Raw genomic sequence first — 16882 nt, 5'->3', positions numbered from 1 at the left:
CTCAGGAAATGGCTAGTTACATCCCTGCAAGCAGGTGATCAGTAAATCCAGTCAACGTTAGATTGTACCATTGGGTGAACCGCAGTTTGTTTTTTTAACCCCCCAGACTCTGCCAAACTCCTTTAGGATCAATCTCAGACCCTTCATGCCCTAACTGCCTGAGGTATTCCCTCTGGCTACTTTCACCTTGATTTTTTCAAAATCGAATTTTAGACATCTTATACATAAAGCCTAGGAACTACTCTCCTTTTGCTGTGTTAACTTGATAAAAAATGTGTAAAATGACTTCTCATGTGACTGGATTCATTTCTCAGCCTGTTTGCTTTCAGCTGTTTTATGCTTTGCTTTACTTTCAGTTACTCCTTAATATTATTTTACAGTAATAACCTACCTTTCTCTAATAAAATTCAGGGCAAGACAGAGTTATCCCCCCACCCAAGCTGTGGCCAATCCTTGCTTAGCTATATGGTTCATGTTTCCTTCAGGCACTAGGCCTACTCCACTTCCTAGAGTTACTTGAAACATATCCCACTATGATTAAAGAAGAAGAAACCATTCACATAGGAATTTCTGTATGCGTATTTGCCACCACTGTTGTGAAAACAGTGTGTGCCTTTGAAAATAAAAGAACATTTGTAGGGCATTAAGAATGGATACAAAAGACATATGAATATGACAAAATGAACTGTGATTTCAGAAGAAATACACTCCCTTTATTTAAAATGAGTAGTAGTCAATACTAATGGCTTATTTTTAAATCAAAGTTTTTTCTGCATAAAATGTGAGTGGCCAATCTGCGTTACAGGGTCCACAAGCCGGAAGATCATGTCCGAGAGAGAGAATGTGTGTGTGTGTGTGTGTGTGTGTGTGTGTGAGAGAGAGAGAGAGAGAGAGAGAGAGAGAAGGGTCTGCAGGACTAAATCAGGAGCGGGGAACCTGTGGCCTTCCAGCTGTCGCTGTGACTACAACTCCCATCATCCCAGACCAAATGGCAGTGCTTGTTGGTGCTGATGAGTGGGGACTCCAATAATCTGGGAGCGCCACAGGTTCCCCATCCCTGAACTGATCTCGCTGGGAGCCATTTCTAGATTGTGAGACAGATCCTTGGATTTCCCAACCATCATGGGGCCATTTTGGCAGCTAAAGCGGGGCAGCCCGCCTGTCTATCAGGCGAACAGTTTCTCAAACAGGGCTCTTTGGCAGGTGCTGCCAGCCCAGCAGGGCCTGCAAATCCTGCTTTCGGCCGGGAGCTGCATCTTCACCTGCTCCAAGCCTTTAGTCATAATATGACGCCAGGTGAAGAGCAGGTGGACGTGGCTTGGTTGAAACAGCTTCAGAGGCAAAACAGGGATATAATTAACATGCCAGCTGGAGGTTCCCCACTGCCAGAGTCACACTCCTGTCTGGCTTTTTGGTATTGCACTGCTCCTATGTTTGTATGCCAGAGGCAAAACCACATCAAGGTGCACAGGAATATAAGAGGCATATAATACTCTTCATACTCTGGACTTAACTTCAGGCTGAGCTGCCAAAATGACTGGCCACCACTGAGTTATATTCAAGCAAGACGGGATGTTGGGAGGCCTGAAAAGACAAGAAAATAGCCCTCTCTGATAGACGTCGTCTATTAAAGGTTGTACCTATCTCTCTTGTGCTTCAAAACACACATAAAATTTGCGTATACAGTGGTACCTCGGGTTACATACGCTTCAGGTTACATACGCTTCAGGTTACATACTCTGCTAACACAGAAATATTACCTCGGGTTAAGAACTTTGCTTCAGGATGAGAACAGAAATCATGCAGCGGCGGTGCAGGGGCAGTAGGAGGCCCATTAGCTAAAGTGGTGCTTCAGGTTAAGAACGGACCTCCGGAACGAATTAAGTTCTTAACCTGAGGTACCACATAACCAGAGGTACCACTGTATTGTGTGCTGCACTGCTCATTTCAGTGGAGGCAGCAGATGTGAGAGGTCAAGGCAATATACATACAGCCAGGGCTGGCCCAAGATGCTATGGCACCTGAAGCGAGCTACAAAATGGCGCCCCATCCCTTGCTAAGAAGAGAAAAGGGATGATGTACATGAGGGGGGGTGGGATAAATACAGTGGTGCCTTGCAAGTCGAAATTAATTCGTTCCGCGAGTTTTTTCGTCTAGCGAATTGTTCGTCTTGCAAAGCACGGTGTCGGAAAAGTTTTGGAATAGCTTCAAAAATCACCAAAAACCTCAAAAAAGGCTACCACACCACGTTCTATGAGTTGCTCCTCGAAGTCAAGTCGCAACTGTATTAAGGGTGTTAAGAAAAAGGAAACAAACTTGCAAAAAACGCAATACGTTTTCGTCTTGTGAAGCAAGCCCATAGGGAAATTCGTCTTGCGAAGCAGCTCAAAAACCGCAAAACCCTTTCGTCTAGTGAGTTTTTCATCTTGCGAGGCATTCGTCTTGCGGGGCACCACTGTATCTACCGTATTTTTCGCCCTATAAGACGCACTTTTTCCCCTCCAAAAATGAAGGGGAAATGTGGCTGCGTCTTATGGGGCGAATGCAGGCTTTCACTGAAGCCTGGAGAGCGAGAGGGGTTGGTGCGCACCGACCCCTCTCGCTCTCCAGGCTTCAGGAGAGCCCCAGCGCCAGCCCCACAAGGTTGGGCGACAGAGGGAGGCGGAACGCCGCCATCCCGCTGTCTCCCGAAGTGGTTTGGAGGCTGACGGCGGGGAGAAGAGCGTTTCTCCCTGCTGCCTGCCCCACCACTCCAGGAACAGCAGGGAGACGCAGCGCGTCTCCCTGCTGTCCCCGGACCTGATCGCAAGGCAGGCGGGGGGGAGAAGAGTGCTTCTCCCCGCTGCCTGCCCCACAAGCGCCTGGGGGGAAATAAATTTTTTCCCCTTTATTTCCCCCCCAAAAAACTTGATGCGTCCTATGGGCCGGTGCGTCCTATGGGGCGAAAAATACGGTACATTGGAAACAAGGGTAGGAGGAGACCACCAGTGTCTCCCACTCACCAAGATGCTGCTGTAGAGGTTGCTGCTACCTCAGCAAGCAGCAGTGGGTGATGCATTTTGTGAAGGCTAGATCTGCTGCCCCTGTGGATGCTGCCACCTGAGGCAGCTACCTCACCTTGTTTCATGGATGTGCCGGCCCTGGATACAGCGATGACCCTTGGTTAAATGAGCAGAGCAAGCCTTGAAGGCATATTCTGTGTGTGCTTTGGAGCTTGAATTACAGAAGCAAATGGATCAAGTCTAGCACTGAGTGTCACCCTTTAGCTTTGCTGGCACTCGATAGTCTGCTTGCATGAGCGACGGAACAGCAGAGCAGGGGGACTCTCAGAATTTGGTAGGTCAGCTTCCGTCAGGGATTTCTGAGAAACTGGTCCATTGCCTACCCTGGATGGGGTTGCACTCCTCCTGAAAGAGCAGCTTTGCTTCTGGAGAGCGCACCTGGATACAGCCTTGTCACTGCAGGCCCAAATAACCTTAGTGGCTAGAAGCACCTTTTACCATCTCTGACTGGTACAACAGCTACAACCATCCCTAGACCAAGAAAGCTTGGCCACAGTAGTCCGTGCATTGTTTACTTCTGGACTGGCTCACCGCAATGCGCTCAATGTGGGGCTTGACCCTCGTGCTTGACCCAGAAGCTGCTATTAGTGCAGAATACTGCGGCACAACTGCTGACAAGAGAACCTGTCAGCATGTCACATCTCTGCTCAGAGAGCCGAACAGTTAGCCTATCCAGACATGCAGAATGTTGACATATATTTAAATCTGGTTCTTAGTTCATGTTAGATTTTAAATACTTTTGGAATGTTTTAAATAGTTGCTTTTAACTGTTTTATGACTATCAATACCCTCGTTTTATTATTTTTGCAAACCACTTTTGATGTTTTGTTACAATCAAGTGGTATAGAAGAATCTTGCAAAATAAATAAATAAAATCACCACTTTTGGAGTGTTTTCTTATTATTTTATTATGACTTTTGGAGCTTTTTCTGCTTATATAGAAGCTGGTCCGTGGTGTTTCACACTTCTTCTCTGGTGTTACAATGCTCACGTGAGTAAACCATGGTGTGCAAGAGAACCAGTGAAGTTAGCATATGGACTGACGTTTACGACAGACTTAAGGGTGCAATCCTATAATTTTTCTGGGAATAAGTCCCCTGAACTCAGAGGGCCTTACTCTTAAGCAGACATGCATATAATTGCACTGTATATGAAGATGCATCTGCTTGCATCAGCAACAGTGCAATCCAAAGCTGACATTAAATAAATAAAGAACAAAATTTATCTAAATCAAAGTTATCATTTTCTTTGCATATGTAGCATACTTCAGAAAGAAGAGTGAGAATATTAAAAGGGGTTGGGATTTGCTTCCAAATTAATCTCAAAACATTTACAATACTTACAAATATTGTACAAAGCACAAAAAGGAGCACACACAATTCTAGAACCGCTCAATGTAAACACTTGTGTACCACTTATGATACATGCTGAACTTCTTGTCACTTTAGGGTACAAAATGCTATATACATATTAAATTAAGAGTCACATGCCCAATGCACACAGAATATTTCTTGTCAAAATAATTCATATTTAAACAATACAGATATACATCTTGTACTTTAAAATTCTACCAGAGCAGTGTACAAACCACTGACGATAAATACGTAGTTCATTCATTATTTCAAGTCTTAATTTCAACAGCAATACCACACGAGAAAATAATATTTTAAAGGCACACACTCAACTTGTCTATATACTTTTTTTAACGAAGTATATTCCGCAATTTAAAAATAACCACCTTGGGCACCATATCTGAAGTGTTCGTACTTGCTGTTTAAAACAACAGCAGCAACAACAACAACACGTAAGGCAAAAATCGGCCAAGTGCACTTTTAAGTCACACTTTTTTCCATGGGAGAGTTTTCTGCATCAGGATGAGTGGGATTTGACATTCTTTTAACTTTGGCTGGGTCAATGAGTTCTTGGGTAACAATCCACCAAGCAGTGCTCCAATGTTTAAATATATTAAACATTAATTTGCTCGCACAATCTAAAGAAAATATATTCACATCAGATATTAAATACAGTACACACATATAAGTTACCCAACTCCTTACTGGGTAAAAAGAGGTGGGATGGATGGAGAAGGAAACATGAATGTACATAGGCCACAGAAACTGATACACCCACCCTCTATATTCTGGGTATTTGCTTGCCATTAAATTCAGCATACAAATTTCCCACTGCTGAATCTCCATACCTGGAAAAGTTTCACAACTGCTCCATATGCAATTATTAATGGCACAAAGACCTAATTTGGAGCTGGGGAGAGAGAGCTAGTAACCCTATTTGAGACCCTTTAGCAACATTTTCATTACTACTACTACTTTACACTGTCATGAGGGATTGAAACTTGGGCACTGCAGAAAAAGCTCTGTGATTTGTGAGGTGGTCAAGGTAATGTTTGTATTTAGGTTTGCAGATCAAATCAGCACATCTACAGGATCTGACTCAGGTGTTCACACCCAAATATTTTATAAACTACCCAAGGAACAGACAAGCCAGCCTTTCGGTAAAGTTCCCCCACCCCCCTTCATTGTGCCTCATAGCCCCTCAAAGTTCCGACTCCTTGTCGTTCTCATCCAGGTAGTATTCGTCATCTGTGGTGGTGCTGGAGTCTGAATCTGAATAATCTGTAGGGTCTTCTCCGTGGACATCAACCGGCTCATTTGGGCGTGAGTCTCCCACTGATGTGTTTTTCTCAACGGAACCGGAGCTCAGCAGCTGGGATCTGTTCAAGGAACAATCCTCTTCCTTCCTCAGAGAACTAGAGTTCTTCAGAAGACACGGACTCCACAACCGTCCCTCTGTGAGCGACCTCTTTATGTTATCCAAGAAAGCCTGCTGCTGCTCTTTCCCAAAAATGCCAAACTCGATTGATGGGTACAACACACGCCTGGAACCAAAGGTCTTGTAGCTTTCATTGTCTGTCTCCCAGTTCTCATTTTCATCGCAAGACAACAGTTCAGAGTGGGATTTGAACTTCCGATTGTACCTACTGCCGTGGCTTATCAAGTTGCTCCTGGAGGCCAGGCGATCGCAGGGCGCCCGAGTATAGGAACTTTCAGAAAAATGCCGTTCACGTTGAGCTTTGCTGGGATTTAGGACTGGTTCGATGTAGGGTCGGCTTAGCTTTCTCAACCTGTTTGGCTCCTTGATGTTTGGATGGTGGTCATATTCTGTAGGGGAGGTCATCTTTTGCGGCGGACAGATCTTTGAATAACTTTTGTTAAGAATGTTTGAGGTATTATCAGATGAAAGTGGGGAAAACAAATGCTCGCCAAGATTAACAACATCCTTTTTCATTTGCTTTGAATCTGCAAATATAATTTTGGAGGGGACGGAACAACTAATATTTTCCAGTCCATCATCTGTTTGGGAATTACTACTTGTTGTGGACATACTTCCTTTTGGAAACAAAGCTGTAGAATTCTGCGGGGTCTCAATTCTGGGGCTCTCTCTTTTTTGGTTGCACAAGTTTGTAAAAGGTCTCCTAACCTCATTGGTAAGCAATGGGGGACCCTCGTTAGTTTGAGGTTTCTTACTGTCGGGCTTGTCCAACACCATGTTGTCGAATTCATCAGCCAGAGGGTTCCTATTCTGGTTCTCATTTCCTGCTTGGAGAAGTGGTGGAGGAACATCAGGTGAAATCAACATACTATGATGGTGGCTGATCTCCAAAGGAGCGTTGTTCTGTGAAAAGATGTTACCTATGTGTGGCTTGGGACTTGAGGTTTTCTTGCTGGAAAACTTTCGACTTGTTTTGTACATGGCTGCCAGCTTGTTTTTAATGGAAGGCCTGTTTTTCCTTTTTTCTATGTCGCTAGCTTTATCTTTAGTGGAATCCAAGATAAGCTTATTTTCAGTCTCTGAAGAGTCAGGCAGATCTTGTGCAGTACCTGCAGCCTGATCTTTAGAGTTCTCTGCAGAGTTTCTCACCAATCTCTGTGCATTTGTGCAATCTTTGTGTAGCAGAGAATTCCGAAGCATCTCCTTCTGTTTCTTTGCATACTCTAAAGAACTCTGGTTTGGTCGGACTGCGGGATCAACTGTGGAAGTTGCATCGACTTGTGATGTTTGGTTCTGGAACTTAGAATGCACCTTGGCTTCTGAAATGAATGCTTCATCTGTGTTGCTCCCAATGTTTCCACTTCTAGACTGCAATCCATTGCCCTTTTTGGAAATACTAGGGCCTATATAACATGCCTTTTCTTTGACCTCTACATCTTGTCTAATGTCTGTGGTATTTGATGAGCTGTGGCTTAATGGTGAGTCAACTTTTGACTCTTCCTGCTGTCGAGAGGGAAACTTAAAAATATGCACCTTGCACTGTCTGCTGGTAGTAGATGCACTAACAGATTCATTCGTGGTTTCACTGGGTTTCGGGTCACCTGAAGTTCCATGTGAGACTACCCTCTTGGAAAATGCAAGGTCTGGCATTTCTGCTGGAGAGCCTAATACTCCTTCCTTATTATGCAGCATACTTGGAGAAGCACCTGCTCTTTCCGTGACGCAGCAATCTTCTTTATTAGCATCATCAGAGGGTTTTGCATTCTGTGACAAATCAGGTGTGGCAGCCATTTTGCCAGGAGAATCTGCTTTTCCTTCTTTTTCTAAGCTGGAAGGAAAAGCCACTCTTCCTAAACCAATGCGGACTTCATATTTCTTCTGCGGGAGCTCAAATTTGCCTTTGGGCGGGGAAGAGTCTGTGCTCTGGTTATCATCTAGAAAGAGGTTGCTCAACGTTCTCGACTGTTTCCGTGGTAAGGTGTAGTAAACCGAAATCAGCTCGTGATATTTTACATTATCTTCCTCAATGCTAACTGTAAGTGTGCTGGTAGTTTTGTACTGCTTTAAGGGATTTCCTGCATCAGTTCCCTCACATTCGGAAAGCACAGAAATTTCAGTTTTGTCTGGACTCTGAATGATGGTGCTTCTCCCCTTGGTGTTATTAGAACTGACAGATTTGCTAGGCTCTTGGGTCATCAGTGAAGGATTGCCTTTAGTTGGTGAAAGATTACAGGAGACATCTTTTGGTGATGGACTTAAGGAAGGATGGGCTGAATTTAGCAAGAAGCTTTTAGCTCTCTGATTTGGAAATTTCCCCCCCATTCTATTCGATGCAATGGTTTCTAAATTATCTCCCACAGCTCTGTTGTTTTTAAATAAGATTTGCCTTGCAGCAGAAGAAATAGGTTTCTCCGATATAAGACTACCATCAATACTGGCAGATTTTCTAGGTAAGGTGCAATAAGTTACAGGAGATTTGGGAGGGCTGTTACTGGGAGAGCCAGTGACGCTATTGCTAGTTGTGTGTTTGACAAACCTATTGCACTTGTTGAAATTTTCAGTGCAAGAATGTGGCAATTCATCATCGACAAGCATTTTGGGGCCTCTGCTCAAAGCAGACAAACAAATATTCCCAGGCGTTTTGTTGGGTGTGAGAGCTCCCAAGCTTTCCATAGCACGCCCCTCTCGCTCCAAGAGATGAAGAATGGATGTCCTAGGGTTGTTGGCAGTTAACTGAGGGGGAGTAGTTTGATCGAGATCACTATTTATGGCACAATCACCTTCGTTTCTTCGTCCAGTTCTGTTGTGAATGTTTGATAAATAACTGTTTCCGGTATCTGTTATGGAATCTGACTTTGAACACAGTAAGTGAGGTGGTTTAAGAGATGTGCAGCTTTGGGAGTCAACTGCAGAAGAGTTCTTACAAGGAGGCATCAAAGAATCAGCAGGACTATGTGTGTCCACTGGATCAGAAATTAGTCTTAATGTCGCTTCACTGTCCATTTTGTTCATCCGGTCAGCACCCCTCTCCTCTTCTGCTTTGAAGTTTCTCTTGGTTTCAAAGTGTTTAGCCAAAGCCTTTGAGGAAGCTTGTCCAGCTCTAACGAAAGGATTTTGTCTTTGAGATGCATATTCCGTTTGGCCATTTCGGACAGATAAATCAAGTGCTGGACAGCTCTGCATGCCCTCTGCATGCTTTGCAAACGGTTTGTTTCGTATACCTTCTGAACGATCCATGTGCCTCCTGATGTAATCCGATACGCGGCTCTGAGCATCCCTCTCACCCATTTTTTTTGCATAGGCACCTTGCCAATTTCTGGGATTCGGCGGAATCCTTTCCACGTCAGCAGCAGGGCCGACAAAGACTTCGTCGTTGTAGTAATGGTGGTCAGTGGGCGTAAGAAGCCTCTCCTCTATTCTTCCGGAAGGAAAACTCTTGCGAGGGAGGCTCACCCTGCCATGAAAGGATGGATATCTATAGCGGGGCTTTGGAGCGCTCATTCCCAGCTGATGCAACAAAAAATTCTCCCGGTTGTCAAACCCCAGCGGGTCTGTATGTTTCTCCGCAAAAACGGGATTGCCCATAACCGGCACTGCTCTTCTGTAATTTACTTTTGTTCTGTAAAATTCGTATCTCGTGTCCTTCTGCAGAGAACAAGGGTACGTGTCCTCAAACACTGGGCCAAACTCCATTAGTGACTGCGTCCTAAGAAGCCCGTCGGGGTATACCGGATGCTCTGAAGGCGGTGGTGTATTCCATACAATAGATGACAGGGGAGTCCGCCTGGGATGCTGGCGATAGTTCCTTGGTGCGAAGACTCTGTTGCCTTCCAGAGGGTGCTGTGGGCTCGCTGGGGAAAGCTGGTCCACAGACGTCAAAGACGGGCGCCTTGCAAGGCAAGACAGGGAGTAACTCCGGCCAACCGAATCCCTGGGCGTGAAGTCCTTGTGTCCAAATCCACTGCTGCGTTGTCCCAGAGGGAGATGCAAGCTGCCTTCTGAGGAATGTCCAAGAGAGCGAGTAGAATTCCCTCTCTTCAAGACAGGGGAGCTTCTGCCATAAACATCCCCGTATGTGCCGTCTTTCACACGCTGCCTTTTTGTATATGTATCACACGGCACCCTCGGCCTGAATAAAGCTTTGTGATCATCGGTGGCTCGCAGCGTCCTTGTCCCATCTGACAAAAACATGCTCCGTTCATTTCTCTGCACCCCTCCAAGGAAACCCGGTCGAGTAAGAGTTGAATAGGGATCGATGTCTGGTGCTCTGGAACCAGAGTCGGCTGGGGTTCTCCTGTTCCCTGCTTCTCCTCGGGTTTGTTCCTGCGCCAGCTGGTCATCCAGACTCCCCAGGACTAGAGAGAGAGAGAAAGAAGGAAAGAGATTGATTAATATATACGAACCAAGTCAACTCGTTACTTGTGCCATAACATCCTTGTCTAACACATCCCAGATTATCAGAGTATTCTAGATATTCGAAGAAAACTGCAGCTGAACAACAGGCAAAGTTAAATCACACTGAACAAGTGTCATTCTGGACAAATCTGGGAATGTTGGAATTGGGAACATGTCTCTTTTATGAAGGGTTACAGCATATAAAATACATTTAAATCTTTGTTCAAAAATCTACACTCGTTTAAAGTGTGCTTTCAAACTTAATCTTTATCCAATTACAAGTGTTTTGGGTAAAGCTGACCTCCTTTTACTTTCATGCTCCCTAGAAGAGGAGTGGCCAACTCGAAGGCTGAAACTGGCCCACCACAGAAAGTGACCCACCAACTTTATCTCCCAATCTGATCCATGTTTCTAGCTATCCCTGCCCAGCATTGGAGTGCAAGAGCTAGAAATGCTCTCTACATGTCTGGATTGCTGCTTGTGTGTTTGTGTGAGGGTGAATGTTTGGGGTGCAGCCCTACCCATCTGTCAAAATTGGCCTGCACAGGGTGGCTGAATCTGGATCCCCAATTCTGGGCTAATGAACTATAGCAACAGTGCTGTAAATCTCTTAAGAACTTGAGAGCTCAGTTGCCCCGTCAACAAGCAGTTGTACATTAGCCTCCTTTAACTGGGGTTAAACATTAAATTTGATTCCAGGTCACCGAGGCATTCTACCTGCCAAGAATGCAGGCGAGAGCAATTTACAGAGGATACTTTCACCCTTAGGGATGCCAAGGATAATGAGCTACTTGTACCCACCTGCACAGCCCAAGTCTAGAGAGCAACGCAGGTTTATTTTCCTGCCTTCTTAACATACATTAAAAGTCTCTGGTTCGGACATAACTCTAGGTTAATACTAGCTAGGATCTTTGCACCAAAGCTGGCATGTGTCAGGGACTGGGCAGAGAAGAAGAGTTTGGATTTGATATCCCACTTTATCACTACCCAAAAGAGTCTCAAAGCGGCTAACATTCTCCTTTCTCTTCCTCCCCCACAACAAACACTCTGTGAGGTGAGTGGGGCTGAGAGACTTCAGAGAAGTGTGACTGGCCCAAGGTCACCCAGCAGCTGCATGTGGAGGAGCGGGGAAGCGAACCCGGTTCACCAGATTACGAGTCCACCGCTCTTAACCACTACACCACACTGTAGGAGTTGTAGGAGGAGGAGGATTGGTAGAGACCTCCAGCCCAAGAGGCTTCCGGGCAGGAGGAAGATCAACGCAAGTATGAATGCAAGTTGGTGGTGGCGGCGGACAGGACACACACCAGAAGCAGCAGCAAAGAAGCTGGGAAATAATGGAGGATGAGAAACAGGAGCAAGCTAGCAGATGCTCTAGTCCTGGGAACAGAGACAGGACTCAGAAGTGGGAGAAACAGTACAGCAGACAGTGGACACTACGTCACTTAAAAGCCTGGTAGAACTTCCTCCTTCTCCAAGGACCAGACGATCCCTTCACATCTTAGAGCAGAAGACCAAACAGAGACAGGAAGATTCTGTTGCCGGCCACCGTAGGTAGCGAGGAGAGGTTTGGAAGCTAGCAAGTACCGTAAAGGGGGGTGGGGGTGGAGCGGGCACTCTCGAGACTGAGGGGAGCATAATTCATGGTCTCTCTGCGTATTCTGTTGATTTAAATAAAAGAACTGGAAGAAGCTCTCTACATCTCTGATTTCACTAGGCAGCGAGCCTGGCAGTTGTGACAGCATGTGACAGGAGGAGGGGTGGAGGAGGGCTCAGCCTCAATACTCTTTAAACCAGGGGTAGGAACCTTTTGTAACCTGGGGGCTGTGTTCCCTTCCGGACACCTTTTCAGGGGGCACATGGCAGTGGTGGGAGGGGCCAGAGGCAAAAGTGGGCGGAGCAACTGTTAGCATTACTACTGTGTACAAGAGGCTAGTTTCCACACACACTTACATGCCCTTCTATATTATAATTATATTATATTATATTATATTATATTATATTATATTATATTATATTATATTATATTATATTATATTATATTATATTATATTATATTTTCATTAAATTTGTACACTGCCCTTCATCCATAGATAGTTCACAGCATAAAAAGACAAAATGCATATTAAAAATAGGAACAAAAACCAACCAATAATCTTTCCTCCCACAACACATGTAAAAGGGGGTATAGGATGTTACAACAGCCAAAGGCCTGGTTGAAGAGGAATGTTTTGCCTGGTGCCTAAATGTGGATAATGAAGGCACCAGGCAAGCCTTCCTGGGGAGAGCATTCTATAAATGGGGAGCCACTGCAGAAAAGGCCTGTTTTTGTGTTGCCTCTCATGGGAGCAGCACACAAAGAAGGGCCTCAGAGGACGATATCAGGGTCCGGGATGGCTTACATGGAGAAAGTCCTTGAGATACTGCAGTCCTGAGGGGCTTATCTTCTTCCCACACAAGCCAGAAGCATTGTCAGAGTTCAAGGGCTCATTCCAGCTGGGCATCATCACTCAAGGAAGGTGCAAAGCAGGGATGGTAAGGGGAGTGGCCTCAAGAGATATCCATGGGCCGATAAGAAAGGCTTGGAGGTTCCCCGTGCCTGCTTTAGAAGATTGTCTGAACCTGAATCAATATATTACGCTCTTATCCAGACAGATGGTGCCAGTGTCTGCAAGAAAACACCATAACCGCTGGCACAATCTACCTGGAGAAAGGGGAAATCAAAGATATTGACCTTCTATGTTTTTAGTTCCTGCCTTATTTTTGCTATTGCTATTTGTTTTAAACTCGTTTTCATGTTGTAACTTGCCCTGGAAGCTTAGGGTGAAGGGTGGGTAATTAATAATGATGATAACAATAATAACACAAAGAAAATTCAAATTGTTATTATCAAGCCAGAAGACAAAGGTAGGACACTTCAGTGGACATATTAACCTAGTGCCAGAACTCTCCTTCTGAATTTGTGGACCCCTGATCTCAAGAAAAATGGCAAGGGAAAATATGAGCTTACCTCGTAAGAGCTCATTTTCCAGCTGCTCGTTCCATGTACACGTGCTGTCATCTGTCATCTCGGCTTGGTTTGCATCCAGACCCTTATTTGCCAGTTCAGAGGGCAAAGGGCTGTCGCATGTTTCAATCTGTGGGGGTGAAGACAAAATCAAGGAAATGAATAGTTGTGTTCCCCTCCCTCACCTCTGCAACAGATCAAAGCCAGCTTATTACTGGCCAATTTGAAAAAAGAAAATGAAAAAACGCCTGCTTATTTGAAGGAACCATACTGTACTGATAATTTTAATAGCAGCCTGGCTATAAAAGCGACATTGCTTTGCATTCCTTCAAAACCCAACTGTTTGCTTCTTTCTTTCTTTCTCTTTCTTTCTTTCTTTCTTTCTTTCTTTCTTTCTTTTTTGGCACCCCTGCTAACCTGGGATTTCCCCCAGTGCCTGCAGTTATCTCCTTTTGGTGCACATAAGGATCCACACTCAGAGAAGGAGTTCGCTATTTGCATATACTATATGCCAGCCAATGTTGCTGGACTACAACTCCCATCATGCCTGACCATTCATCATGCTGGCTGAGGCTGATGGGAATTGGAGTCCAACATCACCTGGTGGTCACTACGTTGGCTACCCTGGCTATATACAAATGGGTACGCCTTGAAGGCTTAATAAGTCACAGAAGCCAAAGGTCATGAGTTCCTCCACTCATTGCTGGATCAAATAAAAGTGTACTAAACTTCTGATGCCTTGGGAACAGTGTTCCTCTGGATTAAAGTTGGAGGCATACTTCACATGGACACACAAAGAGGATACCCGAAGATACACAAACACACATATCTTGTTGATCTGCTCCCAGCACAATGGGTGGGCATCTTCCTTGCAACTGCAGCACAACCCAGTTCATTATTTTTGCCTTTTGGTGCCCTTCCCTTTCCCCTGTTTAACCAGCCAGAGCTCTGGGAGGACACTGTATTTACTAGGCAATAGTGATGCCTCTCAGACCTGGGCTGCAGCATGAAATGGGAATTCCCAGGATGTTCTGAAGATGATGTCACCACCCACACACTGGCAGAGACCCTACGCGAAGAGTCATTGCTGACTGGGCAGTTCCTGCTCTAACAGGCATGAAGTGATGAATGCATCTAACACCGCAGCCTAATTTTTCCAAAAACCAAAATCCCAATACTCCCGTCTCTGGAAGCAATCACTGCGTTAGATTAATGGCAGGACACTGAACCAACTTTGTCGATGACTTCTGCATTTCCCGAGGGGGTGAAGGAGGTCATAACAAGCCGGCATAAAGCGAGGGACAAAATAGTTGGCTGAGCAGCCCAAGTCAAAAGAATTAATAATAAAAACCATGGCCACCGGGCTTGCATGCCTTCCACCTGTGACATAGGCAATGTAGTCAAGGACAGAATTGGCAACTATTATGACTCTGTTATGACCCATATCTACTCAGGCAACAAACCCTAATGAAGTCAGCCACAACATCTAGGGTTCATTCATCTGCCCATATTCCACTAATGTATAATATAATAATAATAAAAATTTATTATTTATACCTCACCCATCTGGGCGGGTTCCCCCAGCCACTCTGGGCGGCTTCCAACCTAATATTAAAAACAATACAGCGTCAGACTTTAAAAACTTCCCTAAACAGGGCCGCCTTCAGTTGTCTTTTAAAAGTAAAATAGTTGTTTATTGCCTTGACATCTGCTGGGAGGGCGTTCCACAGGGCAGGCGCCACTACCAAGATATGCTATATCACCTACCAGTAGCTGCCCTTCTGTAGCAGAGAGACAGACAGACAGACAATATACACAGGGCAGTCTCTAAGCAAATGAACAAACAGCCACAAATCTGACATTTGAAATGGCGATATTAAAAAACTAGTGTGGGAACATTTCAGCCTCTCTGTGGCTGACTTTTAAGGTGGATGTTCTCAAACAGAGGAACTTCAAAAAGGCAGGATGCAATGGGAATCTGATGATTTATCAGGAGGTTCCAGTCTATCAACTGTGGCTTTAATTGACAGTGGGTTTTTATTACACTACGTGTGTTAATTAGCTTACCGATGCCAGGATGTTTGCGTTATCACCTGCACGGTCATCGTGAACAGTCGTTATTGGCAACGTGATTGCCCCTATCTGCTCTTTCTGCATTTCACTTCCCACTGATATCACCTTGTGTGTATTTACACCTGCATTTGTTCACCTTTAAATGCGCCTAAAAAAAAGATTTTTGCTCTGTTTTGCTGCAGCGGACTAACATGGCTACCTTTGTGAAAATAATTATTATTTTGGCAAAGTGGCAACAGCCAATAATGACAGAATCACACACAGTGATGTGTGATGCAATGGCAACAGTCACTGGCAGAGTCACACCTGTGGCATAATCACTAGACAAAAATAAACACAGAGCCATGAGTACAAGGAGGAGGCCAGGACATCATCTCCAAAGCCCAAGTCAAAGTATAATGCCCCCGTACCATTAAAATGTGCAGCTCCCCACCAGTGACAGCTAGGAAGGTGGCGTGGAGACCAAGAAAACTGACAGCACAAGCAAATGTTAATTTAATGGACATTTATAGGTTAATAAAATAGTTAAGTGACTCACCGTTGCCATTTCCTCCACCTTGGAAGACATGTGGGAGCCCGCAGCAAAGGGGTCATATCTGCAAGAAAGAATTTAAATGGTTGCTCTGAAGATAAAGCGGGGGGGAGGGGGGGCGATTACAAGGAATCAGCACTTGATTATTTTGCCTTAATATCATGTGAAAAGCTTCCTAAGAAGGTACAATTGATGGGGAAGAAGGAAGAATTCAGCTGCAATCCTGGGCACATTTCTCCGGAGTCAGACCGACCACACATAGTGGAATTTACTTTGGAGTAAGCATGCACAGGATTGGGCTGCTTTTGTTTTAAAAGCTTCTTCCTTCTATTGCTTCCTATAAATCTTGGGCTGTGATTACTAAGTACCCCACACCAATGCTCTGCTCAGAATTTGGTATTTCTGGGGAAGAGAGCACCATTAAAACATTTAGGCCGCTTGCTGGATAGCTCAGACGGTAGAGCATGAGATTCTTAATCTCAGAGTGATGGGTTCGAGCTCCATGTTGGGGGGGGGAAAGATTCCTGCATTGCAAAGGGTTAGACTAGATGATCCTTGTGGTCCCTTCCATATCTCAGTCCAGCTCCCTGGTTCTGCACACTGACTACCCTTAGCATAAACGATTAAAATGAATCTACATGCATGCTTTTATGGTTAAATGGCTTCAAGAGGTTTCCTAGGAAGCAGTTCATGAATGGAATGACAACAATAATAAAAATGCAGTAAGTCAGCCCTGCTGGGTTGGGTGGTGGTGATCTCCTGCTCATTCTGCAGAATGAGGCCCCTGACTTCTGCCCCCAATGTCCTGCCCCAAGCACATCACTGCATGATCCAGGGTGATCCAGGGTGGTGTCAGGAGCTGGAATCAGGTGAAGGTCAGCAATATTAAAAACACCGATGTCTGTGAAGTTAATCCTTTATTCAAAGAAACCAAAACAGTCGCTACTAATCCTAGCAACTCTTCACAGTAGCTCTTGCCCCAGTGAGGCTGTTGAGAGGAACGAAGGTGCTCACCTTTCCACA

At 44.9% G+C, this 16882-nt stretch overlaps 1 protein-coding gene across 9 annotated transcripts in view; it reads right to left on the bottom strand.

Annotated features, from left to right (window-relative positions):
• Window positions 1–3944: 3944 nt before the first annotated feature.
• EXPH5 (exophilin 5) overlaps window positions 3945–16882 on the bottom strand; it is a 53930-nt gene continuing 40992 nt past the window's right edge. For 7 of the 9 annotated variants that reach the window (XM_083499176.1, XM_083499175.1, XM_083499179.1 and 4 more), the window contains 3 exons: window positions 15866–15923; window positions 13258–13384; window positions 3945–10207 (listed from right to left, as the gene is read on the bottom strand). In XM_083499176.1, the coding sequence (XP_083355302.1) occupies window positions 5616–10207; window positions 13258–13384; window positions 15866–15923 (4777 nt within the window). In that variant the 3' untranslated portion in view covers window positions 3945–5615. Of the gene's footprint in view, window positions 10208–13257; window positions 13385–14487; window positions 14637–15321; window positions 15471–15865; window positions 15924–16882 lie in introns of those variants that run through there. The other 2 variants (XM_083499178.1, XM_083499177.1) reach the window with 2 other exon arrangements.

Source organism: Podarcis liolepis (assembly GCF_965112155.1).
Source record: "Podarcis liolepis genome assembly, chromosome: 4".
NCBI classification, from domain to species: domain Eukaryota; kingdom Metazoa; phylum Chordata; class Lepidosauria; order Squamata; family Lacertidae; genus Podarcis; species Podarcis liolepis.
Note: the sequence above shows the minus strand (reverse complement) of the source record. Positions and strands in the feature narration are given on the sequence as shown.